This window comes from Nesoenas mayeri (genome assembly GCF_963082525.1).
Source record: "Nesoenas mayeri genome assembly, chromosome: 7".
NCBI classification, from domain to species: Eukaryota; Metazoa; Chordata; class Aves; order Columbiformes; family Columbidae; genus Nesoenas; species Nesoenas mayeri.
Genome location: NC_137551.1, coordinates 149,141 through 174,742, shown reverse-complemented (window position 1 = coordinate 174,742; position 25,602 = coordinate 149,141). Strand labels below are relative to the sequence as shown.

Here is a 25,602-nt window from a genome sequence, read left to right as displayed (position 1 = left end):
CACTTGTTCTGAGCACACAGCCTCAAAGCAACAGAAGAGCCCGTGGAGCAGAATTCCCAAGCTCAGGGCACCAAACACCTTCACGATTGGCCCCGCGGCGAACGCGGCTGCGGCGCTGAGCCCGAGGCAGGAACGCCGGGTCCGCGCGCTGCCGCGGGCGCTCCTCGGGCCGCCGCCTCGCCTGGCTTCGCCGGGAGCCGTGTTTATGTCCCGCTTCCTCCGCTCCCCGGTTTCGGTGCATTCCCTGCAGAATCGCTAGCCGCAGCACATGTGCCCTTCAGGCATTTCAACTTGTTTTTTTCCCATGCCAGTATTTATCCCATTTGTTTCCAGAATCAGCTGCAGCTTCCAAATCAGCGTCCGTAACTTTCCACTTTGAAGTGCTCAGGACACGCATGCCGGGAAAGCATCTTCCTCGCCCCCCTGCTCGGACCCTCGCAGGCGTGCCCTCCCTGCCGCTCACCTCCCCTCCTGCAGAGAGCTCCCTCCACAGCCAAGCCTCCAGCCCCAGCTAACCCCCCCGTTAACCACTTACACCCCAACCACGCTGTATTTACGCTCCACGCAGCCCGAGTCGCCGCCGCCACCCCAGGACCTCGGCTCACCCGCAGGTCCCATCCCCTGCACGTGCCCCTGCTCCCCAGCTCTGTGCCCCCAGGAGGGGACCATCCCCTGCACGTGCCCCTGCTCCCCAGCTCTGTGCCCCCAGGAGGGGACACGCGGCCCGACACGCGGGGACAGCCTCCGCGCGCCCGCGGGCGCCGTCCCGGTCCCGCAGCCAGCAGGTGGCCCGGCATGGCCGCACGGTTCGGCACGGCCGAGCCAGAGCCGCAGGGATGGCGGCTGCCCGGGGGCACAGAGGCCTTTGGCAAGCTGAGTATCCAAAACAGCGAGCAGGAAAATCAGTGCAAAAAACCCAGCCCTCCAGAAAAGTAAATTGGATCAACAACACGGGTGGTTTTGAGAACTGAGCCCTGGTACTTCTGAAATGCCTGAGGATGGGGTTGGGAGCTACATTTTGCCTCCAAGTCCAAAGAAAATGGATGTCGGTAAAGCAGTATCGCCATCGCCTCCCTCTTATCCTGCCCACGGAACAACAAAAGATGAACCAGTTAGCTCAGTCACGTCCTTAAGCAGTGCTTGTAACTCAGCATTTCAGTGTATCACACCTGGCACTGCCATCGTCCCTTTCCCCGCTCTTACGTCGTGAAGTTCTTCTGCTATGTAATAACAGATTCACGGGGCACCTTCGACTGCTGGCGTGCCACACTCCTCACCATCTCTTTCCGTCTCTGGAGGTGCCTGGGCTGCCGACACACAGTGCAGAAGCAGCCTAAGGCTGAGCATCTGGAGGACGTTAAGCAGATCAGAATTATCTGGGCATTCCCCTCTCAGACAGGACCCATCACGCCCACAGCACATGCAAAGTGATAGGATCAATGAGAAGGGGGAAAACATTAATTAACTGGAGGTGTATTTGTATCTCGGTTCACACCAGCTTTACGGAGTGGACGCAGTGCTGGCACAAAGCAGACATCTGATCTCCCTTCCCACTCCCACCCCAACAGGCCATCCATACTCATGTAAAGGAATAAGTCTGCTTTTATAATTATAAAAAATAAAGTAAAATAAATATATATGTGTGTACATATATATACATATATACACACATACACAACTTGACAAGCTACCCACCCGACCAGTGTGAGAAACGCTCTGGACAAGCCCCCAATGACGATCCAGGCAGTGAAGGTCCTGTCTAGAGAAACTGTAGGTTCAGCCACAGCTGGACAGCACTCACCGCATCTCCCCGTCCCGCTCCCTTCCCACCCCCCGCCGTGGCGACGTGTCACCTGGGACACCCCGGACGAAAGCCAGCGCATTGCACCAACACAAACTAATCACAGCAGTACTTGCATTTTGGTGTTACCTGCATTTCGGCCTCAAACTCCTTTACACTAATCTGCTAATCCTATATAATATTGACTTCCCGAGAAGGGAGATTATGCTAATCAGGATTTCTGAAGGATTTACACATGATCCTATATTTACTTTTGAACTTTGTCAGAGTGACAAAGGGAACAGGTCACCGCTGCGTGTTCTCTCACTAGGAGTCAAGCTCCAGCGCTGTCCAAACCTATACCCTCCAAAATGTCTCTCTAGCAGCAAACCAACACGTTTATGATCATCTCTCCTCCTCAGACGAAAGGGTAACTGCAACCACCTGCAGGAGCTTCTGCAAAGCACAAACCTTAGTGCGTCCGCCCAGCAATGCTTCTGTCACACCTGTGATTTACGGATCTTCAAGCTTCACAAATCAAATGTATGGTCGTGATCCGAAGAACGATGTTGATGTCTTCAAGAAGAATCAAACCAAAATCAGTAAATTCAGGAAGTACCGAACATATTGACCGGAGGCAAAACCCACAGAACAGAAAGGAAGCATCACAAAGCTATCCAAAAAGCAGCAGAAAAGCACATCTAAGGTGTGAAGCTGTAAGAATCTCCTTTTGAAGTGACTAACAGCTTCACGTGACCAATTGTACTACGTATTTTTCGGTGTACAATATGCTGTGTTAAATTTAATGGGAGGCCTCTACTTCTATTTTAAGCTGGGACTTTCAACTACATCACTACATGTGATGCACAGAAAGGGGGTTTGGTTCAGCAGCTTGAAATCTACGCAAGGGAGATTGTAAGCAAGCAACAGTCCTTGAGTTTCCACGTGTCGCCATCACCAGGAACGCAATGCTGCGCCGTTATCCAGATGGGGAACGTTCTGCTGTAGAGCCAGCGAAGTGTCAGTGTGTTTGCAGGATCCCTGGGACCCTACGGGTGGTCTGTGGTCAGACCCACAGCAGCCAGCCCGTCCTCACCGCAGGCTGCCAGACGCCCCCGCTCCCCTGCCCCGTAGATGCACCGGGCCCGGCGGGAGCTGCCCGGCTCCAGCGAGCCGCCCGGTTCCAGCACGCTGCTCGGCTCCAGCACACTGCCCGGCTCCAGCACGCTGCCCGGCTCCAGCACGCTGCCCGGCTCCAGCGAGCCGCTCGGTTCCAGCACGCTGCCCGGCTCCAGCGCACTGCCCGGCTCCAGCGCACTGCCCGGCTCCAGCGCACTGCCCGGCTCCAGCGCGCCGCCCGGTTCCAGCACGCTGCCCGGTTCCAGCACGCTGCCCGGCTCCAGCGCGCTGCCCGGCTCCAGCGCGCTGCCCGGCTCCAGCGCGCTGCCCGGCTCCAGCGCGCTGCCCGGCTCCAGGGAGCTGCCTGGCTCCAGCGCACCGCCCGGTTCCAGCACGCTGCCCGGCTCCAGCACACTGCCCGGCTCCAGCGTGCCGCCCGGCTCCAGGGAGCGGCCCCGAGCACCGCGCGCGTCCCAGCCCCGGGGCCGCCACGGGAGCCGTGGGCCGCCTGCCACGTGGGAGCAGCCTCGGGCCCACGTGATCGGATTCCACAGCACCCACGGACTCGCTGGAAAAACTGCACATGCAAAAAAGTATGATTGTGTGGGCCTGATGTCAACTGCAAGCTGGGGGGTAACCGGCTCTGTAAATGTTTAACGTCCAAAAAAGACTAAAAAGAAAAATCAAAGCAACATAGGATTTCTTTCTAAATTTAGAGCGAGGACCCATGGGGCTTGCCTTGTTTTATTGCTGATTTCCATTCCAGCTGTGCAGAACAGACGTTGGAATAGAAGTGCACCGTACCCACGCGGCCACCCTGGGGCAAGTCACGTCACCTCGTCCCAGCCACGCAGGGACACGCTTCACCCACAGACGCAGTTTGTGCAGAGAAACACACGGCACGTGTCCCAAAGTGCCCAAAACCGCACAGACAGTGCAAGGTCTCAGAGCGCCGAGGGGAGAAGCGGCCAATGCACAAGAGCTGCTCCAGGCTAAACCACAAGGTTTGGGGTTTTTATACCCAGTCCCTCCAATTTAGACCGTTCATCACCAGGAAAAGCTCTCTGTTTCAAAGAGCCCTGCCCTTGTGCACAGCCAGCCTCGGCTTCTGCAGCTCTGTCCGTTCTAAATAAAAAGGTAAAATGTTAAGTTCCTTGACAAAAGGAGGAAAACATTGACTATCAGATGGGTTCACAACTTGCGTCTCCCAGCTGTCCGGTATGGTGAGCACAGCACCACCAGGGATTCCTTCGGAAGTGAAGATTATTGCCAACAGTGTTTTTCACCATCCAGTTCATCTGACACAGAGCTGCTGATGTGCTTCTTTTAAACACTGCAAACCAGTAAGCTCTGCAGCTTCAAATTCTGCGCTTGCCACTGCTAAACTTAAACCAGCAGCCTTGTTGCAGATGATTACACAAACCCAACCGCTCACCCCCTGCACCAAAAGCTGCCTCTACATCCTTTCCTTCCCCCAGTACCAAAAGAATCAGTCACTCTCGGGTCCACCCAGCACTGGTTTAGGTTTATGTGCGCTCAAATGCACTAATATATATTGATACAAATGGATAGTTTGTGGAATTACGTTTTTTTGTTTACATTCATCTACTAATACGTCTCCTGTCCTCAGGGAAGTCTTACAGCACAACAGCCTTGCAGCCAGCGCAGCGGTGGCGGGGGACATCACCGACCAAAGCTCATCACGTTATTTTACTTGCAGATTTATTGCAAACCCAGCGAAGCATTGAACAGACACGTCCACCAGACGCGCAACAGCAGGATCGCAATACTCCCCAGGCCAGGCCAAGCCGAAACTAAAACACACACAAATCCTACGAAACTGCTGATAAATTCAGTTGTGCTGCTGCAGCTTAATTAACCCATTGTAAAAATACACATTTGGGGTGGGTTGGCTGGTTTGTTTTCACTCTCCCAGTGATCAAAAGACAAGAACGTGCAATCCTGGTTGGTCAAAACCATCTGGAAACAGGCGCCCCTGTGCGGCGCCCGGCGAAGCTGCCCGGGACGGCCCCAGCGGGTCCCTGCGCGCGGCTGGCGGCGCCGGCACGGCTCGACCCCTCCTCTTCACTTCTGTCCAATATTATGCAACCTCTTCGCTACTGCGGTGATGAGGGCAGCGCCCTTCCCGCTTCCATCCTCGGAGAGCATGAAGGTCACGTCGCACTGGGGCGCCAGCTCCTTCACGGTTTCCCGCAGGACCCTAGAAAAACTGACAGGAAAAGAGAGGAGGACAGAACATGTTAGCAGCTGTTTTCTGCTCTGAGATCTTTATTTACTAGCAAGGAACCGTAACCTCAGCCAACATCTTCTCCACATCATCCCTTTCTGTTTGCTTTTCCTCCTATTAAGGAAAAAACACAAATATCTGTACACAATCAGATTTTAATTTCTATTTCTCCACTAATTTTGTTCAGCGCGATGCCGGACGCCGCCCTCTCCTTTGTCTTTAGAGATCATGGAGGTGGCTCTCTTCTCACAACTCAAAATCTCATGCATCTACTTATAGTGCCTGCTCACAAAATACTGACCCGACTCGAAAAACTCACCACAGCTTTCCATCTGCGACACCCAGATACTGCAGAAATCCCCCAAAGCACCGGAAAAGTGAGATACATTCATGTATGGCCACACAGAGGGATCTGGACCGGCTGGGTCGCTGGGCTGAGGCCAATTGTCTGAGGGTCACCAAGGCCGAGTGCCGTGTCCTGCCCGTGGGTCACAACCAGCCACGGGCGCTGCAGCCGGCGCAGAGCGGCTGGACGGCGCCTGGGGATGCCGACCGACAGACAGATGAACACGAGCCAGCGTCTGCCCAGGTGGCCAAAAACGCCACCAGCATCCTGGCTGGTATCAGGAATGGTGTGGCCAGCAGGACTAGAGAAGCGATTGTGTCCCTGTTCTCAGCACTGGTGAGGCCACAGCTTGAATCCTGTGTTCGGTTTTGGGCCCCTCGTCATAAGAAGGACATTGAGGCACAAGAGAGAGTGCAGAGGAGGTGACAAAGCTGGTGAGGGGCTGGAGCACAAGTGTGATGGAGCGGCTGAGGTACCTGGGGGTTCAGCTGGAGAACAGGAGCTGAGGGGAGACCTTCTCGCTGTCTACAACTGCCTGAAAGGAGCTTGGAGCATGGAGGGTGTTGGTCTCTTCTCCCAAGTAGCAAGTGATAGGACAAGAGGAAATGGCCTCAAGTTGCGCCAGGGGAGGTTCAGATTGGACATTAGGAAAGAATTCTTCCCAGAAAGGGCTGTGGGGCATTGGAACAGGCTGCCCAGGGCAGTGCTGGAGTCGCCATCCCTGGAGGGGTTTAAAAGGTGTTTGGACAAGGTTCTTAGGGACAGGGTTTAGTATTAGAGTTGGTCAGGTTACGGCTGGACTCGAGGATCCTGAGGGTCTCTTCCAACTGAGATGATTCTATGATTCTAAAATAAATATTAGAAGAGTAAGTTTGCTTAACACTCCAGAGAAAAGAGTTTCCCAGTGGTAACTGGACTTGGCTTTGCAATTTTGAACCTTTGGCTAGGCAAGGGAAACAAAAGGATGCTGGAAAGCAAGTTATATCTTTATCCCTTCTCATTTTCCATCTTCTCAGCAGAAAGCTGGTACAGCTCCGTACATTTTCACAGTGTAAATGAGCAAAGAGCAAAGGGAAGCGGTGCCAAGGTACTCACTGCGGATGGAGCTTGTACAGCGTTCCATCTACTCCAACGGTGATTTGCAAGCGCTCCACGCCTCGGTTTTCCCTCTTCTTCTCTACAATAGCTGCCAGCCCTGCCCCGCAGAGCTGGGCGGCTCTCTTAGAGACAGCTCCGCACACCTCTTTCACAATGATGCTGTCGTCGCACGTGCTGTCCAGGCCGAGCTGCTGCAGGATGCGCCGGACCTGCAGGAGCGCCAGCCGGTCGCTGGCGCAGGGAAACACCGAGAGCAGCGCGGCGTCAGGGCGGCTGCGGCGGCACTGCCGGGGCTGCCGCCGGCACCGGCCGCGGCCGCAGGAACCGGGACCACCCCTCCCACTAACACTCTCCTGTTCTTTGAGGCAGATTCTGGTCTGAATTCGGGTTGAAAAGTTACTGCCGGCATGCCTTTTGCTATGTTAGATGGTATTTCCAGAGGGCATGGGCAGCAGTTATTCACCAGACTCCCAAAGTCACGAGGGAGCTGAGCCAGATCAGCCACTCGACTGGGTGATTTTTGATCTCAGACCCTGCCTTCCAAGGTTTCCAAGGAGTTTCAATAGCCTGGAACACTGTTGCATCATGCACAGATATGCAGGTAAGCACATATTCATGGGGTATTCATATAACGCTGACTTTTTAAATTTAAATAAGTAGTAAGTCCTAGAAGAAACACTCCAAGTATGAGCATGCTTGATGATCAAGGCATTCAAGATAACACAGCTGTGTGGACAGGAGATGGTAACTCATATAATTACAGAGTAAATCTGGAACTCCTCCAGCTCCTCACTTCTGGCTGTTACTCTGGGGCTGGAGGAGGAGGTGTGCAAAGAGGAAAACTGTGATTGACTTACTGGAGGAGGTCACAGAAAACCTCAGGGATTTAAACCATGTGCATCTAACAACTTTACCTCTCAATCTGAGACAGGAATTTTGTTTCGAATATGCCTCTCTTCCTGAGTGACTCCGAAATCTGTCCTCTGAACAGCAGGCCTTGTTTGGTTAAGTCGATCAAAATCTGCCGCACTATTTCACCCAGGTACATTCCACTGGTCATTTTTTCATACCTGTCAGGTTATAAAAGAAAAAAACCCGCGCTTTTAAAGAGGTGGCAAGTTGGCTGTGCTCAGTGTCAGTGGTACGTGCCCTGTCAACCCTCGGAAAACCAGTAAAACTGGCAAAGCCATGGCCACTGAACTCCATCTTTCAGCCATCAAAAATACGCTGTAATGATTTCAAGTGCAAACATTAATTACAACATATTTATCTACGCTGAAAGGTAACAGAACTAGGGAAAAAAATTGCACTATTAAACAGAAGATGGTGTTAATGGCAGAATAGACACTGAAGTGAAACAACGCCTTGTCCCCCCATGTATTCACTGGTGACTCATGTATAATCGATGCCATCTTCACCAAGCGAAGAACCATCAGTTGAGTTTATCCTCTCGCACAAAGTGTATTTTACCTTTGAAAAAACACCCCAAGAGGAGGAACACAGCAAAGCTGAGAAGCTGCACTGTTTGGTAACTGCCCTGGGGTGAAAACAGTGCTATGTTAACAGAAACAATGCACGTCTTTGGTTTTTGTCCAGATATCTGCATTGCTTACCACTCAACTAATTAAACTTGGTACTAAAAGTTTCCTTTCTGATTATTCATTCATTCATTCGGTACATTTAAAAAGCAGCCAGTGTGTGTCTGAAACTGACTTCATCAGGGTCTTAGCATGGGGACAACCACGTTTACCTCTGTTTTCCTGGGTTTAGTGAGCCTTCATCCACCTCTTTATCATATTTTGTCCTGATGTTGTCGATGCAGCCGTTGTCACCAAATCCTCCCCATTCCGTGTTAATGCACATTTTCCCTTCATTCCCTTCTACTATTTCTATGTTTTTCATGTCCTCCATGTAGCATACGTTGCTCCCCGTTCCTAGGAGGGAAGAAACGACACGGCTTCAATCAGCAGGGTGAAGCAGCAGCTGAAACACGTGGAAGACGACCGCAGCAATCGTCTCTAAAGGTTTCTTCTCCATATCCCAAATGTCAAAGATCTCTCCGTATCTTACAGAAGCAAGTGCTAGAAATGCTGTAATTTATCTCGACAGAATACTGCCAAGTAAAACGGGTCCTATGCAGAAAGTTCCACCATAGAGGAACGAGGACTCTGTCACAGGACAGACGTGGCCCTGGCAAGCACAGGTCGCCGCTGCTGCCGGCCCAGCTGTGACGCACCCCGCGCCGTCTCCCGAAAGCCAGACCCGCCACGGGCCTGGCGGCCAGCGAGCAGCTGCCAAGTCTGGAACGGTGTGGTGAACAGGTCCGCATCACAAAATGAGACAGCTGGTGCACTTAGCCAGCCAGGAGAGCCCCATTTCCCAACCAGAGTTTCAGATCCTACATGCTCAGATGTATTCCTGGCTGGAAACACGGAGGGATCCACTGGCAGAACCATCTAGAAAGCCCAAACAGAATGCATTCCAATTTAAAAAATGTCTCATTCCGAGGCCTACAAGCTGGCTAGTAAATATCAATACACTGGTCAAAATGAGGATTCACGCTATATCCACCATTCCCATATTCTTTTACTGCATACATGGTTTTTAGGCACCATCAGAGATATGATCAAAAGTCCAACAGACTGAGGATCCTGTGTGCTATAGGTGCTGTCACATTCTCTTCTAAATACCACACAAACGTACCGAGAACTCTCAGTGACTGGTAACAGCACGTATCAAACTCAAATAAAACATGCTGGTTTACAAATCCCAAAACTGGGTGTAAGCCTGACACCTGCATGCATGCTTCCTTCTTATAGTGCCCAGTTCTGTGTCACCGTACCTGCGATAAGACCAATCTCACAGTTTGGATCCTCATATCCGCAAGTCATCATTGTCCCAACGGTGTCATTCACCACCGCTACAATGTCCAAGTCAAACTCCTGCAGGACAAATCACAATCAGCAGCAGGGTCCCAAAGGAGACAGGATGTGCATTAAATAGACCAAAAAGAGCAGAAATCAGAGCTCACGTTTCTTCTCCTGATGGCTTCTCTCAGCATATCCACAACATCTTCCCCCTCGCAGTCTGTTGCCTTGAAACCTTTTGTCCACCCTACAAGCGTTCCCTGAATCAGAAGAGGACGAAAACCACAAGTGAGGACAGAGCGGAGACTGGAGTTCCCAGGATCGGTCTTTTCTTGTCTTCACCCTCCCTCCCACCCCTTGCTTGGTTTTCTGGTGGGTTTGCTGGGGGTCTCTTGTTCCCTAAGGTAACGGATTTCCCGGGCAGGCTCCTGAGGTGTCCAGCGCACGTGGAATCCCCGTGTGCGCGCCTCTTTGTCCCGCAGCTGCCAACGGCAGCGACTCCAGCTTGACTCAGCGATTCCCCGAGACGCTGCCCACGCTGTGCCTGCTAACGCTCCTTTCTCATTTGGAAAACCTGCCCGTCTCAGCTCTTTCTGTGCACACAGCCCCTGCGTTGTCCGGGTGGGAAAGACTGAAAAATGCTTTTGCTGCGAATAATTAAATATTAATGAACACTTACTGTTAATTTTTGGCTCATTTACTGAAGGACACTTGATACGACCCTAGTTCTCCAGGCAACACTAATTTGTTTCTGTTTGGACACACGTCTGGCCTGACAGTAGTTATCCAGGTTGCATGAATTAGACTTCTACTTGTTAACTGGCTCTGGACTGTCCAAATAAGAAGAAATGGAGAGTAGCTGGGAGAACAAAGCTGCTCTCAAAACACCCTCAAGCTCTAGCAGCAGTGAGGAACCAAGCAGGGCAGCGTGCTGCGGGACCCGGCGGCAGCTGTGTCCCGCTCAGGTTGCCATCGCTTGTTTCCTCATCACTTGTCAGGACCTAAGTAGTACGCTATAGGTTTGGGAGGCATATTGAGCCATCCCCCCACAAACAGCCGAGTCCTATTGCCATACACTCAACTGGGACCTGAAAACTGAGAGAATAGACTGGCTTCTAGACTTGGAAGCTATTGCAAAACCCACCAGGACACAAAAACATGCAATAAAATCAGGCAGTCTCATTTCCCCAATGTCCTACACATTTGACTAGAACTAAACCGCACAACCTCCCCTGCCCCTCTTCGGAAATGCATCAGAATAACTGAGAATTATTTCTTCCTGAATTTGATTTTTTTATTCCGTTTTTCTTCCTTGCATCAGGTCTGGAACGATGAAGACAGGCTATCTGTCAATAAGCCACTGAGCCAAATTAACAGATCTGCGAGGTCCAGCTCTTCCAGGCTGAACGAGCGAGCCCAGCTCTGCCCGCTGGCGCTCAGCAAAGGGCTGAAGCGGCGCGGAGTCCCGCGCTGAGCGCTGGGCAGCGGCCCCGAGAACCCCGAGGCGTCTGCTGCCTCCTGACACTGAGGGGTTAACGCAGCGTAAGAAATTCTTGGGCTATCAGAAACATGTAGTCATTTACCTATCATAAGGCTTAATCTTTATGGAATAAAAGTAAGTAATATCCATCTCTTATCAGACACAAGAGGTGAAAGTTCTACCTCCCATACGCATACAGGATGATAACTTTCTCATGAAACAACTAATTTGCAGAGTAGAGTAATAAAATCCCCATAAAGCAGGTGCAGTACTGCCTCCAAAGACTGATGTGCACATGTGTGTGCGCACATACATACATGTATATCTTATGAACCTTGTAAAGTTCTACTTGGAAGAAAACACTGAGAAGAACAGCTTTTTGCTTGCAATCTCCCAACCAACAAGTCACCCTCACCCAAAACAATGTCATTTACCAAGCAGACGCCCAGCTGCCACTTGACCCGCTGGTGTTGCAGTTCTCACCTTGTCAATGCTGGCTTGCCTGCACGGGAAGGAGAAGGTGAAGCCCAGAGGCAGTCGAGCACCTTTAATCCCCATGTACTCCAGAAAGTCTGCTATGCACTGCACAATATGGTCAAAGAGCTGAAGGACAGAAAAGGCACGTAAATCTCCCAGTAATTCCACGCAACGGGCCTTGGCTGGACCAGTCCAACATTGGCTACAGTTACCTCTTCCCCCGTCCCTTGCATGATCTCCAGAGGAATGGCAAAGATTTTGTTATACATTTGCACCGATCTTCTTCTCCCGCTTCTGATTTTGACCAGCAGAACCCTAAAATTTGTCCCACCGAGATCAAGGGCAAGGAATTTTCCTTTCTCTGTAAGAGAAGAAGGGTAATTCATTTTGGTGCTTCTTGTAGCATGTTTGCCAGTCACGATGCCCATCCCCGAGAAACTTCATCCGGGCCAGTGACGGCACACGGCTCCCTACGGCATTTGTCCCACCGGTCTGCTAGGATGAGGATGAAGGAACAGCCAGGAAACGCCGCACAAAGCGTCGGTTTGCCAACAGATATCACCCTGGCATTTACCAGAATAACCGGCATATTCCCCCTAGAAAACAGACAAGCAATTGCCCTGCACCGCCTCAGGTGACCAGGAAATGACTTCACCTGTTCCATCTGGTGTCCCACAGACATACGTGGGCAACATCTTCACGGTGGCACTGGCTTGCGTCTCTCGCTTCAGCCCATACTCCAGCTCGGTCCTCATTTTGTTCTTCACCTCCCCGAGGGTGTCCAGGGACAGCAGGAACGGCGCGAGCGCGGCGTCGATCCTCCCGCGCTGGGCGGCCAGCCGGTGCGCCACCGCCGTGACCATGGCGGCGCCCTTCCCGCTGCCGCTCTCCGACAGCAGGAACCGCACGTCGCAGTTCGGGACCAGCCTCCTCACCACCTTGTGCAGGCGCTTGGCGTATCTACAGGAACAAAGGGCTTCTTTAGACCCCCACAGGCACTTCGCGCGCAGTTTATTCCACGTGCACTGACACTCCAGCCGATCTCACCCCAACCCCGCAGCAACGCCAGCAGTTGTCTGAAAAGCCACACAGGTATGCAGATGGAGCCTATGTGCAACATCAACACGTGGGGAGCAACTACCAAATCCTCGTTAGTTACTTACTGAGGGTGTGTTTTGTAGAGCCCTCCATCAATCCCAACAGTGGTTCGCATCCTCAGCAGCTTTTTGTTCTCCCTGAGCCGGGTCAGAATGGCCGCCAGGGCGGCCGCGCAGAGGTTGGCCGAGCGGAAGGACACGATGGTGCAGACGTGCTGGACGGCGACGCAGTCCTCTTCAGACGGACACAGGTTCAGCTCGGTAAGGATCTCTTTCGTGTTGCTCAGACCGTCCTTGTATCTACCCCAAAGCAAAGGAACACATAATCTAACAGGAGGACATTAAAGCAGCACATCAATCAGTATCTTCACGTTGGCACAAAAAGAAATGAGAGAAGACCAGAGCACAGCCCACCAAGCACCATCATAACTGGTTCCCATAAACCAGTACTGTCTTTCCTGCGCTATTCCCAAAAGTGTGGGGGGGGTGAGACCAGACTTTTAAGAGGCCGCTTCCCGGAGCTCAGTGTTTGGTGAGACAAACCAAGTAGCCAGCCAGGGAGACAACGGGATAAAACGTTCAGTGCACAGAGGAGAGCACAGGAATAGATGTACAGCTTCTCTCGCTACAACAAAGCCAATATTCCTGGAGTTATAGTGACGACCAGAAACAAAACCCCAGCATCTGTCAGTTTTGTACGTGGTCATCCGTTACCCGATCCAGAGACCGCACCACATCTCCACAGCCCCACTATTCCCACGTTACGGGAGCGGAGAACTGCGCCCACCATCCCACGTGCCCAGGTCTGACCACGGGTCGCTTCAAACACCCTGCGTCTCAATGGTTACCCGATACATCTGCTACCGTGGTACTTTGCTAAAACTTTATCTTCCACCAATTCCTACTTACTGAAATACAAACTTTTCTCCTAGGTAAAAGCAAAATCAAGTTGAACAGTTCAGAGCCGTTCCCAGTACTCGCAGATTATTATTACATGTTAATTATCATTGCTGTGGTGGTGAGAGAGCAATAGCCACTCTCAAACAGCGCATTGTGGGTTCTTACTTCTCCATTGCAGACACGTGTTTCGTTTCAATCTTGCCCTTAGTGAGCAGAGCTGTTGACGCTTTCCCGTTGAAGAGCAGACCTTCCTTCGTCATTTTTAGGAGAATAAGTCTTACAAGCTCCCCCAAATACAAGCTGCTGATCATCTTCTCAAACCTGGAACGAAGCACAGGAAGGATTACAGGTGTTCACCAGCTAGCCAGAGCTACAAGCTCAAGAATGACTACCTTATGTTCGTACAGAGGCTGATCGCATTTGAGCACGTACAAAAGGCGTAGATGGGATGCCACCCTGAGGTCCAGCAACCCAGCAACAGCCCCTCAAGTGATTAGAGAGAATGTTCAAAAGACTTGCGAGCAGCTCGGCCAGCAGAAGCAGTTTTGATGAACCAGGCTTCAAATATGCCCTCTGTTTACCTTCCTCCTCCTTCCTTACCCCTCCGTGGCACCACACCAGAGCAACCACTATTGTTAACAACACAGCAGCAGCTGCAGCAGCAATCCCTCGGCCCGGGGGGCAGGGAGGCACGAGAGGCCCCCGCGCTTCCCAGGAGGGACAGGTCCGGATAGGACAGGACCAGGATAAGCCACCTCAGGTTCCCTCAACCCAACTCCTGCTCCAAAGGGGCTCCTGGCACGCGCTGGAAACGCGCTCGGAGAACCCAGAGTGCCGGGGCCACTCTGCCGGGGCACCACTTACAGCTGCTTCCCAGGATTGAGAGATCCCAGATCCAGCTCCCGATCAAACTCTGTGCGGAGGTCGTCCAAAGCACCGTCGTCTCCAAAGGCCCCCCACTCCGTGTTAATGCACATCCTGCCCTCGTCCCCTTCCACCAGGTCGATGTGCCGCATCTCCTCCATGTAGCAGGCGTTGGTGCCGGTGCCTGCGAGAGTCGGACCAGTGTGGACACGTTACCCCTTACGCCAAACAGAAGCAAACCTGGGACAAAGCCCACGTGTTTGGGAATAAGTCAATATACTGTCTCTGGAAGAAAACACAAATCCATAACCCTGCGGTCCAGGATGCTGGTATCAAGCCACCAGAACTTGTTAAATAATTATTTCACAGCAAGTGAAAGCATTAGGAGTTGATCTAAGGCTCGACTTGTTTAAAAAACATTTTTTCCTTTTTCAAATATGCTTTTACACGCCTTGAAAAAGCCACCACGGTGCACAAAGCAGAGACACTGTGGAAAGTGACCCTAACTACCAGACGTGAGGGGAATTCAGCCTTCTCTGGACAAACACACGGTAATTTGCTATAGAGTCAGCAGAAAAGTTTAGTATGCTGGTCACAACTGAGCGCAGACAAATGGGGACTGTGGCATTTGACGGCAATGTGATCAGCATGAAAACAGCTGCTGCACAGCAGGCAGTCAGGCTTGAAAATCTCACCATTGTTTTTTCCACTTTCTTCTTGCTCTCTCCGGTATCCAACACCCCTTCTAGTCCGGAGTTGTCAGGATCAAACAAATGACGGGGAAAAAATACTTAGCGAACAGAGAAAATTACCAACTATGAGTCCAACTTCGCAGCGCGGGTCGTCATATCCACAGGTCATCATGGTGCCCACGGTGTCGTTGACCAGCGCTAAGACATCCACGTCTATGTCCTGGCAGCATAAAGGGGGGTGATTAAAAGGAGAAGGCTCAGGAGGTCTCCGCGGCAGACGGGCAGGGCTGTGCTCCCAAGGCTGCTTCAGGAAAGCCCTCCGGCTGAAACACGCGCTACTTACTCTGTAGCTCTGTTCCCAAACCCTGTAAAGTAACCAACACCTCTGGATCCTCGAGGGCCCGGATAGCCAGGACCTCTTGGTTTGCCCCAATCCACCCTCATTTGCTAGAAAAGCAGCGCATTATCGGTTTGACTTTTGTGATACGCCAGCACCCAGGTATCTTTTTGATGCCCTGCATCTGGTAGCTCGCTCATGCTGGGACACCATCTTGCCCCTGAGCAGATCCCACCAAACGGGGCAGAAAATACACATATATAACTGCAACTATTGAACACCATGCTGCGCACCAACGTCACGCCCCAGTACAGAGCCCTGCGATCGGAGCGGAGCCGTTTGCCTGTCACGCTGAGGTAACTTGATAAAGGATAATCAAAGTTACCAAAGGATTCTTGTAAGTCAGATGCCAGCACTAGCGGGGGCAGGCTTCACCCAGGATCCTCAGGTCCTTTGCTCCTGTTAACTACAGCGAGACTGACGTAGAGAAACAAGCGAACCAAAAATCAAGGCTGGATTTTTACCATGTGCAAAAGCAGAGGAATTTCCTCTTTACTACAAAGATGTCAGGACATGGAAAGATGCTTCGTACTGCTTAGATGGTGTTACCAATAGCAACGCACAGGAAAAGCGAGGCTTTCCAAAACATTAAAACAATGCTACTCAAAGATACACACTAGTTCAAGGGCAGATTTGATCACGTCTTCCCGCTGACCTTAGTTTCCATCAATGGCTCCATCCCGCAGAGCGAAGCGGAGGGGCAGCCCTGGGAGGGCTCAGTGTGAGGTGACGTTTGACAGCTCCCAAAACAACCCACGCTCCGAGAGCTGATCTCCCACGGGGACAACCTGAGGCCCCTCAGGTCCACCTCTGGCAGGTACAAAACTTGCCTTATGCTTCTGGAGGGCCTCGCGCAGAGAGGTGACCACGTCCGTGTCCTGAACGCCTCGGACCTTGAAGTGTTTCGTCCAGCCAAGAAGGACTCCCTGCAAATAACAGCCCAGTGACCCAAGAGCTCCGGGTTTAGCACACAAACCTGCCGCAGAGTCGGCCCGGACCGAGGCCTGGGGACAAGCCTGCTGTGTTTCTCCATGCACTATCAATACAATGTGGGCCAAAACAAGCCAGAGCAGAACATCTCACCGTGGGGGGGCTGTCAGCGCGAACACGACCGAACGGTGCAGTGGATTAAGTCACAATCCTGCAAATGCGTACCCCTGTGCTTTGTTTAAACCACGCGTGGCTTTACTGATGCTCATCAGAAATAGCGTTAAGCATAAAGCATTTGCAGGGCTGAGACCCAAAGCACAGATCCCTGGAAATAACTAAGAGGCCACAAAACAATTGCAACCAGCCCTTTGCTTCCCATGTGGCCTCTCAGCTCAGCTACAGGTCTTCCCTATTTAGAATCAACTGTAAAAAAGAAATTGAATGAGAGCGATTAAAAAAGAAACATGCTTGAGGTTTACAGTCTGACGGTCTTCGTACAAGGGCACACAGTTACTGTGGAATTAGGCACTGATTAAGTAAAAGAACAGCTTTAGCTTAAATATCATGTTGCCTTGAAATCAGCAACGAGTGTTTGAATGATAGTGAAGCCCAATTAAATGCCAGTGGTCATCCATGCCTTCTTCAGAGAGCTACGTAAACACGACCCCACACAAACCCAGAGTAACACCTCCATGCCATAGCTTCTCCAGGTTCTGCAAGGAGCTATGCTTGCCAATAATACTTCTTTTTGCATCTTACCTCATCTAATTTGGTCTGTTTGCATGGAAAAGAAAATGTAAAACCAAGAGGCAACTTCTTATGCTTCAGGTTGTTGGTCTCCATGAAGTCTAACAGACAGTGAGCGACATAATCAAAGAGCTGCAGGAGAAAGGAGAGGACAGTCAGGCTGCACCCAGCGGGCACAAGCCCCAGCACAGCACCACCACAGGGGGTCCCACAGGCCCTACCTCGGCTCTGCTCCCCTCGATGACCTCCTTGGGCGGCGGGTAAAACTTGCTCTCCAGCTGGCTGCTCTGCTTCCCGTCAAACACCTTCACCTGGTGGGCACGGAACTGCGAGCCACCCAGGTCAGCGGCCAGGAACTCACCCTTCTCTGCAACACAAGAGGGCAGCTGCCACCGGGATGGCCGAGAGGCACGGCCCGGGTGCCACGCTGAACATCACGGCCCGGGTGCCACGCCAAGGTCACGGCCCGGGTGCCACACTGAACATCACGGCCCGGGTGCCACGCCAAGGTCACGGCCCGGGTGCCACGCTGAACATCACGGCCCGGGTGCCACGCTGAACATCACGGCCCGGGTGCCACGCCGAACATCACGGCCCGGATGCCACGCCGAACATCACGGCCCGGGTGCCACGCCGAACATCACGGCCCGGGTGCCACGCCAAGGTCACGGCCCGGGTGCCACGCCGAACATCACGGCCCAGGTGCCACACTGAACATCACGGCCCGGGTGCCACGCCGAACATCACGGCCCGGGTGCCACGCCGAACATCACGGCCCGGGTGCCACGCCAAGGTCATGGCCCGGGTGCCACGCTGAACATCACGGCCCAGGTGCCACGCCAAGGTCATGGCCCGGGTACCACGCTGAACACCACGGCCCGGGTGCCACGCCGAACATCATGGCCCGGGCCCTACTGCAGACGCCAGTTTCCAAGCGAGGCAAGACTAATCTGCCATTCAAAGCCAACCAACACGAGTGCTTCAAATGCCTTTAGGTGCTTCTGTAAAAGTACAGCGTGTTTCAAACAGACAGACCCAATCTGAAATCACTGTATATCTGCAATCACAAACTACCAACCACTGTCTCATTGTCCAGGAGGTGGAGGGAACATAGAGCATTTATTAACAAGTTACTGAAACTTGATAACTCATTAAACGGTTCACAAATTTTTGTGCAATTGTAGCACACGAGGTCCATCTCTCTGAAACACCCCGTACCCTGTGTCTCTGCCAGCACCACTCTCAGCTCGACCACGTTCTCTTCCAGCAGGGGATCTCAGACGGAACCACAGGTCGGTCTCGCTGCTACAACAAAGCAATGACCCATTCATCCCAGGCGCAGGAGAGGGTCCTGCCCTGCGGGAACACACAGCGGCGTGTGTGCAGCCTCGCGTGGTCTTTGTTCCACGGTCCAAACACCCGACCAGGCTTTATCAAATCTGGCCCAGAAAGGGAAGGAAGCAGGAAACTCTACCTGTAATACCACCGTCTGGTATCACAAAGGTGAGGAGGCAAACGGGGTTACTCAGTAAACCGTGACATTAGTCACACCATTAATCTCTAAATGATTAAAAAACTGATGATGCTCCACACAGGTCATTTCAGGCAGCAACGCTGAGGGCACTGAAATGTCTGACAGTTCATTGCTACTGCAGATGGGGAATCCAGCCAAGTTTAAGGTGTTTAAACCAGCTGGAAGTTCTGTCTGGAAACAAAATAAGCAAAAAGGATTTTGCAAGAGAGTAAAAATAGAAAAATCAACGCGGTAGCTAAACAAAGGCAGCGTGTCAGCACGGCCCGCCCGCAGCGCGTCCTTGGCGCGGGGGCCGCAGGGGCCCCGCGGTGTCCGCAGCGCTGAGGACACGCCGTGCAACCCCCGGTCCCCTGACCTCATGAGTCCCCGTCACTCCAGGACAGGCCGGGGTCATGTAAGACCTCAGAACTGGCCAGTGACCGGCACCGAGACAGCAACGGCTAAGCTACCATTTCTGTTTCTTGGATGAATACAGCAGCAGAAGGAAGGGCGCCCGGCTCCAGCCAGGTGGTTTGAGGGGCTTGTATGTGACTTCTGTCAGACACCCCCCATTTCAAGGGATGTCCAAATGTTCCCTTTGTGCCACTAAAGCCATTATGTCTCATTTAATTGCAGGAAAATTACCTTCGGGGAATTAAAGTCCTGTGGAAATGAGGTACAAAAGCAAACACTTCTCTGAAGTTTTCTGCATGAACAGCTGTTATGCACGGAGCTCTGACCTAGGCCAGACACAGTGTCCAGTACAAATTCAGAGACTTGGGTAAACCTGGGAAAAACACCATTTTCTGTCAGCCTGCAGTGCCAGGGCCCAGGAGAGCTGTTTGGATGGGCACCCCTCTCCAAACCAGAGAGGCTCTGAGATCCCGCCTCACCCCACACCCTCCCAGGGGACACCATCGCACCCTCCCCCTCTCTGTTCAAATCCCAGGGGCACCGGTGAAGGAGCGAGGGTCCCACTCGGCAGCAAACGGGCTGTCCCCTGGCAGACCCCTCAAACGGGCTGTCCCCTGGCAGACCCCTCAAACGGGCTGTCCCCCGGCAGACCCCTCAAACGGGCTGTCCCCTGGCAGACCCCTCAAACGGGCTGTCCCCTGGCAGACCCCCTCAAACGGGCTGTCCCCTGGCAGACCCCTCAAACGGGCTGTCCCCTGGCAGACCCCCTCAAACGGGCTGTCCCCGGGCAGACCCCTCAAACGGGCTGTCCCCCGGCAGACCCCTCAAATGGGCTGTCCCCTGGCAGACCCCTCAAATGGGCTGTCCCCTGGCAGACCCCTCAGACGGGCTGTCCCCTGGCAGACCCCTCAGACGGGCTGTCCCCTGGCAGACCCCTCAGACGGGCTGTCCCCCGGCAGACCCCTCAGACGGGCTGTCCCCCGGCAGACCCCTCAGACGGGCTGTCCCCTGGCAGACCCCCTCAAACGGGCTGTCCCCTGGCAGACCCCTCAGACGGGCTGTCCCCTGGCAGACCCCTCAGACGGGCTGTCCCCTGGCAGACCCCTCAGACGGGCTGTCCCCCGGCAGACCCCTCAGACGGGCTGTCCCTCGGCAGATCCCTCAAACGGGCTGTCCCTCGGCAGATCCCTCAAACGGGCTGTCCCCTGGCAGACCCCTCGGAAGCGGATTTTCCCAGCGCAGAGGGCAAGGAAGGGCAGGTAGGGATCACTTTTAGGGGCAACAGAGAGAGCAGCACAGAGTTTGCTGTCAGAAGCCAGGAGAGGATCACGGCTTTGAGAACACGGTGCTGCTGACGCTTCACGGCATCCTGCCTTCCCCGTAGCTCTGTGGGGCGCAGGATTGCGAAGCACAGAAGGTTCCATCTGAACACAAGGAAAAACTTTATTTGAGGGTGACAGAGCACTGGATCGGGCTGCCCAGAGTGTCTCCTTCTCTGGAGACATTCAAAACCTGCCGGGACACCTTGCTGTGCCGCCTGCTCGGGGTGCACTTGCTGCAGCAGGTGGGCTGGACCGGCTGCCCTCCCGCCCCGCGGCGCTGTGACCGCTGCGCTCCCAGCGCGCTGCACCGCGCTGCAGGGGCTGCCCTTGCCGCGTCCAGCCTCGGCTCCTGCCGCAAGGCCGGCACTAAGCACAGGCACGTTTGCTGTCTTCTGAGCATCTTCTAAGTCCTTTCCTCAAGCAAGCGGCATCAGGTCAGAAACCACCCAGTGCAGGGGGAGAAAACGCTCTGCCAGCACCCCCGAAGCTGTGGCCTCAACACACACCTGCCTTCCCAACGTGAGACAGGTAGCGACCCGAAGGCACTGCCTGCCCTGTCTCCTTGCTGTGCTGTCCTCGAGTGCCCACAACAACCGCCACCTTCCCAGAGCAGCACCGCTGCAGCGGAGCAGGGGAACTCACCCGAGCCGTCGGGAAGCGAGCGCACAAACGTCGGCAGCATTTTCACGGTTGCCGTGGGGTTCGTGTCCCTCCCCAGGCCCCTCACCATCTCGGCCTGGAAGCGAGTCATCACATCCAGCAGGACGTCGTCGGAGAGACGCAGGTGATACAGGTACCTGTCAACCTGGGGAGAGGAAACGTGTCACCCGGAGCACACAGGCTGCTCCGCGCTCAGCACGGCTCTGGCGCTGCTCTAGCGCGGCTCTGGTGCTGCAGGACCCTCCTGTGCGCACTGGGCGCTTCCTGCGAGCAGAGAAGACGCGAGAGCTCCCCAGCCACTTGCACTGGTTTTCCAACCACAAGGGTGCAGTTTGGAAATGGAGGAGCTGGAAAACCTTCAGTGTCAGCAGCACCCCTCACTATGCTGGGCGAGAATCACCCTGCTCACTCCCACCCACCCGACAGACATGAGGCCAAACAGATCCCAGGGACACACAAGAATTACTTTCACGCTCGTAACAAGCTGACAGTGAGCACAGCACCACCTGAGCAAACCGCACCCCTCTGACTCTGCCAGTGGGTTTTCGACCTCAGCACCTGAATCGCCACTGCAAGCAAGCTCCAGGACATCACCAGAACACTTACAAAGAACTTTGTTTTGAAAGCGTTTAATGCAGCTTTGGTGAATACTGTCAAAAAGTAAGCCATCTCTCCCGATGGCTCAAGAACTTGCCAATATACATAAGCCTGCGGGACTTGCTTGAGACCCCGACACGCTGTTTCTACACCATCCTGTCCTGAACATGTAATGAACTAGAACTGCAAAGTATCTCGACCTGGTGAGAATTTGACCTCCCGAGCCAGGTCCAGAAAACGCCATCTCAGCACTGAAGCCACCTCAGCACCGCTGCGCCCCGCGGACAGCGAGCCCTGCGCGGCGCCCCTCTGCCCGACCGCCCGCTGCCCTCCTCTGGTTTCAGGACTACATCTGAACACAGTTCTGGGTGCAGCCAACATCCTTTCTTAAGGACCTATAACAACTCGCAGCATACAATCAAAATAAAAGCCAGTTGAATTTAAAGGGAATCAAAACCATCTATGAAGTAGGAGACACATTCAGATAAACTGATAGAGAAGACAACCAGTGTTTCCGTACTGCTTTGCTAGGGGAAAATTTAAGGTTCTCTTCTTCAGGATGAGACTCTGCTTGGACTGACTTTTATTTACCTGCAGGGCTGGATACGCGGCTGCAAGGTGGCCTAGGAACTATGTATCTGCGCACAGTGAAGGATTAACACATCAGCACCCGAACGCTCTTCTGCTGGGGAGCCAGACCTGGGTGCTGTACGAACAAACGTGCTCCGAGCAGCCAGACGTCCCTTGGGAGGCAACCCCGGTTAACATCCCGCTCCCACACGCGGGGCAGGACCGGGCGGTGGGCTGGGGAGAGAGGCGGGACAGCTTCACCAGCGCAAACACTCGGCTCTTGCACCTTGGGCTCCATTATTACGCTGCTTTATCTGTTCAGGGCGTTTCGTCACTCCCATTTACATAGGAAGGTCTGGAGGGCTCAGGAACGCGCACAAAACAAGTCCCACCAGCAGCAAGGCAGGATTTAAAAGGTAGTGTTGTGTAAAAAGAGAAGAACGCAGCTTGTAGATAAACTGGCCTCTTCTGTAATTTGCACTGTTCACCTCTGTCAATGAGGCACAAAGTAATTACCTATCCACAGTCCAATTTTAAACTGATGGTCAGCAATGACCCACCTGAAAAAGTCAGGACCCTGAAGGTAACTCCAGCACTTACGTGACAGCAGAACATACACAGAGGGGAAAGCCGTACACTACGAGACACGGCTGGCAGGGAGCAGCAGCTGCCTCGGGACACAGCTGTGCCTTGAACAGGACGTTATTTAGGCCTGTCTTTGCAGCCCTGGTTTGCACAAGCTCTGGATTTCCTCCAAGGCTCTTCTGAGCCCACATCACTTATCAGGACCCGCCGCCTTGGCCCGGGCACCAGCACTGCTGCATTGGGCACACAAAACATCCAATGGCTGGAGACACGGCACTTGGGCACCGCCACACAGACCCAAACAGCCTTGTGACAGAAGTCCCTGTGGAGAAAAACCCTCAACAGTAATAAAAATGACCGTGCCGGTCTGCAGAGAACGTGCCCTAGAGCTTCCTGCTCCCCTAGAAACTGCATTCCCCACGGTTTTTACCCCTGACCACAGCAGCAGACAGTCCTCTTGGAGGAACTAGCTAAGGCAGAGTCCAGGAAAGGCTGCTGACTCTGATTTACAACCAGATTAAGGACCTGCTCACATTCCATGTGCTTGTAAACACAGGGATGGCCAGGCCAGGCACCAGCAAACTCAGGCTGGCTGCTCCCCCTCCCAAGGACAGCCCTTGTTTCTCACTGTCTTGCCTCAGCCATGGGAACAGCACTGCTTTCGGGCAGGGAGGCTCTTGTTATTGCCACCAGGGAGCAAATAAACCCGGGGAGGTCAAGGTGGGAAGACATTCTTTCTTTCTAATTAGGGAAAAATCACCTCTGCTCCAAACATCCTCCCCCGGGCTTCTTCAAAGACGTCTCTGAAGAGGTTTTCTTGCCGTCAGCAGGGGCTAGTTTGCGTCTAGCAGAAAGACTTCCCTTTTTAAATGGCTTTGCCAGAACCCCTCCGGCACCCCCCACTTCAGGGGAGCCCCCCAGATGTCCCTCTGCAGAGCCCGTTCCACCCGAGCATTGCTCCACAAGGCCACAAGCACGAATAAATAGCGCTGTGGAGATGAAAGAGCTCAGATCAGATCCTCACACAAGGAAAGGGCATTGGGGCCCTCTTCTGATCATGTTAAACCCTGGGGAATAAAGGGACTGTGACTGAGAGACAGAGCTGGAGGCACCTGACTGCTGAGAGCCCGGGACCTCCCCTGGAAAGCTGCTCTCCAGGCAGAACTAGTGGAAGAAGCCCCACTGAGAACACTGTGTTCAAGCAAGGGCACAGGGAGGACAAGCCCGTGTTGCCTGCTGACGGGCGGTACGGGCGGACCGTGGCTCCCCGCACGGCCACGCGTCCGCGGGCAGCCCCGCCGCTGGCGGAAAACAGGACAGAGCCCGGGCAGCGGCCACCGCGCAGCACCAGAGACGCCAGGGGAACAGAGCACCCGCGGGGGACGCGTCCGCAAAGCAGGGGACCTCTGCCCCACGAAGCTTACAGGTCCCACGCGGTCCCATGATGGAGAGCCAAAAACTCACCGCAGCATTGCCATAGCTGAGCATTGGGGAAGAGCAACCACTAGCCAGCTCACTCCCAGAACTGATGGCTTCAGGTCTGGGCCATCTTGAGCTTTTCTGACTGTGATTAAAGGTCACATCTATAAACATCAGTGATCAGCCAGGTTTGGGCAAGCAGAGGAGGCACAGGCACTTCTCCCACACCAGCACTAGTTGCAGCTGTTTCTTGAGTCCCAGGAGAACTGGCCCGCGTTGTCCAGGAGCTCTCCCCGTCCCTGCCACAGGGTGACTCGGATTCCTACTCAGCTTTAGAAATCCCATCCTGCCCACTGCACTCGCAGAGTGATCCAGCAAGAGGTTCCATCCTGCCCTCTGGACTGCACCGCACCCTGCTGGGTAACGTTTAAGCACCACTTTTCCTTACTGAAGATCATTTGCTCCATTACTGAAAGAAAACTTCTAACCGCGCGAGGAAAAGCACTAACTCGACCTATTTTCACACTCATCAGACAATTCAGGGTCCAAGTACTTCTCACCCCATCTGGCGGTAGGGGTCGAGTCGATAGCGCCATTATCTAGTCTGCATTCAGTACTGCAGACCCCACAGTACCAGAGTAACACAGTTCTCAAAACAGGAATCAGCTAACGGCGTATCTCACATACCTTTTTGATTTGATCCTCTTTCAGCTTTGTGAAATGGAAAGCTAGCAAGTGCACGGCAAACATCTTCCTGAAGCGGATGGATGAGCCAGTAGCGACAGAGCTGCTGCGAGTAACTCCAAAGCCACAGGTCTCCTCTGACAAAGCTGGAGCTGGAGGAACTCCTCGCCCTCGGGGAAATGCCTCAGCAGGTAGTGGAGCTCCTGGGAAATTGAGTCCATCCGAGTGATCGGTTCAATGATTAAACTCCTGCTCTTTGTATCAGCCCCATCACCCGGCGTCCCTCCCCTGCCGCACACTTCGCTGTGCCAGGGCGGGCACCTGGAGAGCTGCCAAGTCGGAGGGGAGAAGCGCGGGTTTTATCCTGCCCCTCGGGACCGTCCCCCTCGGCCGTGCAGCGGCTGCGCCCGCGCGGCTCAGCCCCGGGGGCCCGCGGCTCCGCACGGCGCCCAGCGAGGGGCCGCGGGAGGCAGAGGGGTCCAGGTCCCTTCCTGCGCGCCGCGCTCCCACTTGGAGACAAGCCCTTCCGCACGAATTAACGCCGCTCCGGCTCCACACGGCGCGCCCTTATCCGCGGCTTCTTTCCAATTAAGCCTTGGCCGCGCAGAGGAACAGACGCAGACCCCTGCCCCCACTGGAACACCTCGCACGCGGTTTCCAGAGAGGGTTTGTATTGTAGAGATTGTTCTTCGCGCTCCTGAAGACAAAGTTTCAGGCAACGCAGACCCTCGGTGCTGCAAACCGAGGAGGGGACAGACCCACGCGGCCGCCAGCAGTGCTGGTATAGACAGGCTCA

The 25,602-nt window shown here is 53.7% G+C and overlaps 1 protein-coding gene across 1 annotated transcript; it reads right to left on the bottom strand.

The window, feature by feature from the left end:
* Positions 1–4,984: 4,984 nt before the first annotated feature.
* LOC308042171 (hexokinase HKDC1-like) lies at positions 4,985–24,872 on the bottom strand (the record flags this gene model as incomplete). Its single annotated transcript, XM_080347353.1, has 18 exons — positions 4,985–5,129; positions 6,589–6,822; positions 7,506–7,661; positions 8,342–8,525; positions 9,434–9,533; positions 9,623–9,718; positions 11,422–11,541; positions 11,628–11,776; positions 12,071–12,375; positions 12,579–12,812; positions 13,578–13,733; positions 14,277–14,460; positions 15,089–15,188; positions 16,196–16,291; positions 17,055–17,174; positions 17,264–17,409; positions 20,934–21,096; positions 24,810–24,872. The coding sequence occupies 18 exons, from the start codon at positions 24,870–24,872 to the stop codon at positions 4,985–4,987; spliced, it is 2,751 nt and encodes a 916-aa protein (XP_080203479.1).
* Between the last annotated feature and the right edge of the window lie 730 nt (positions 24,873–25,602).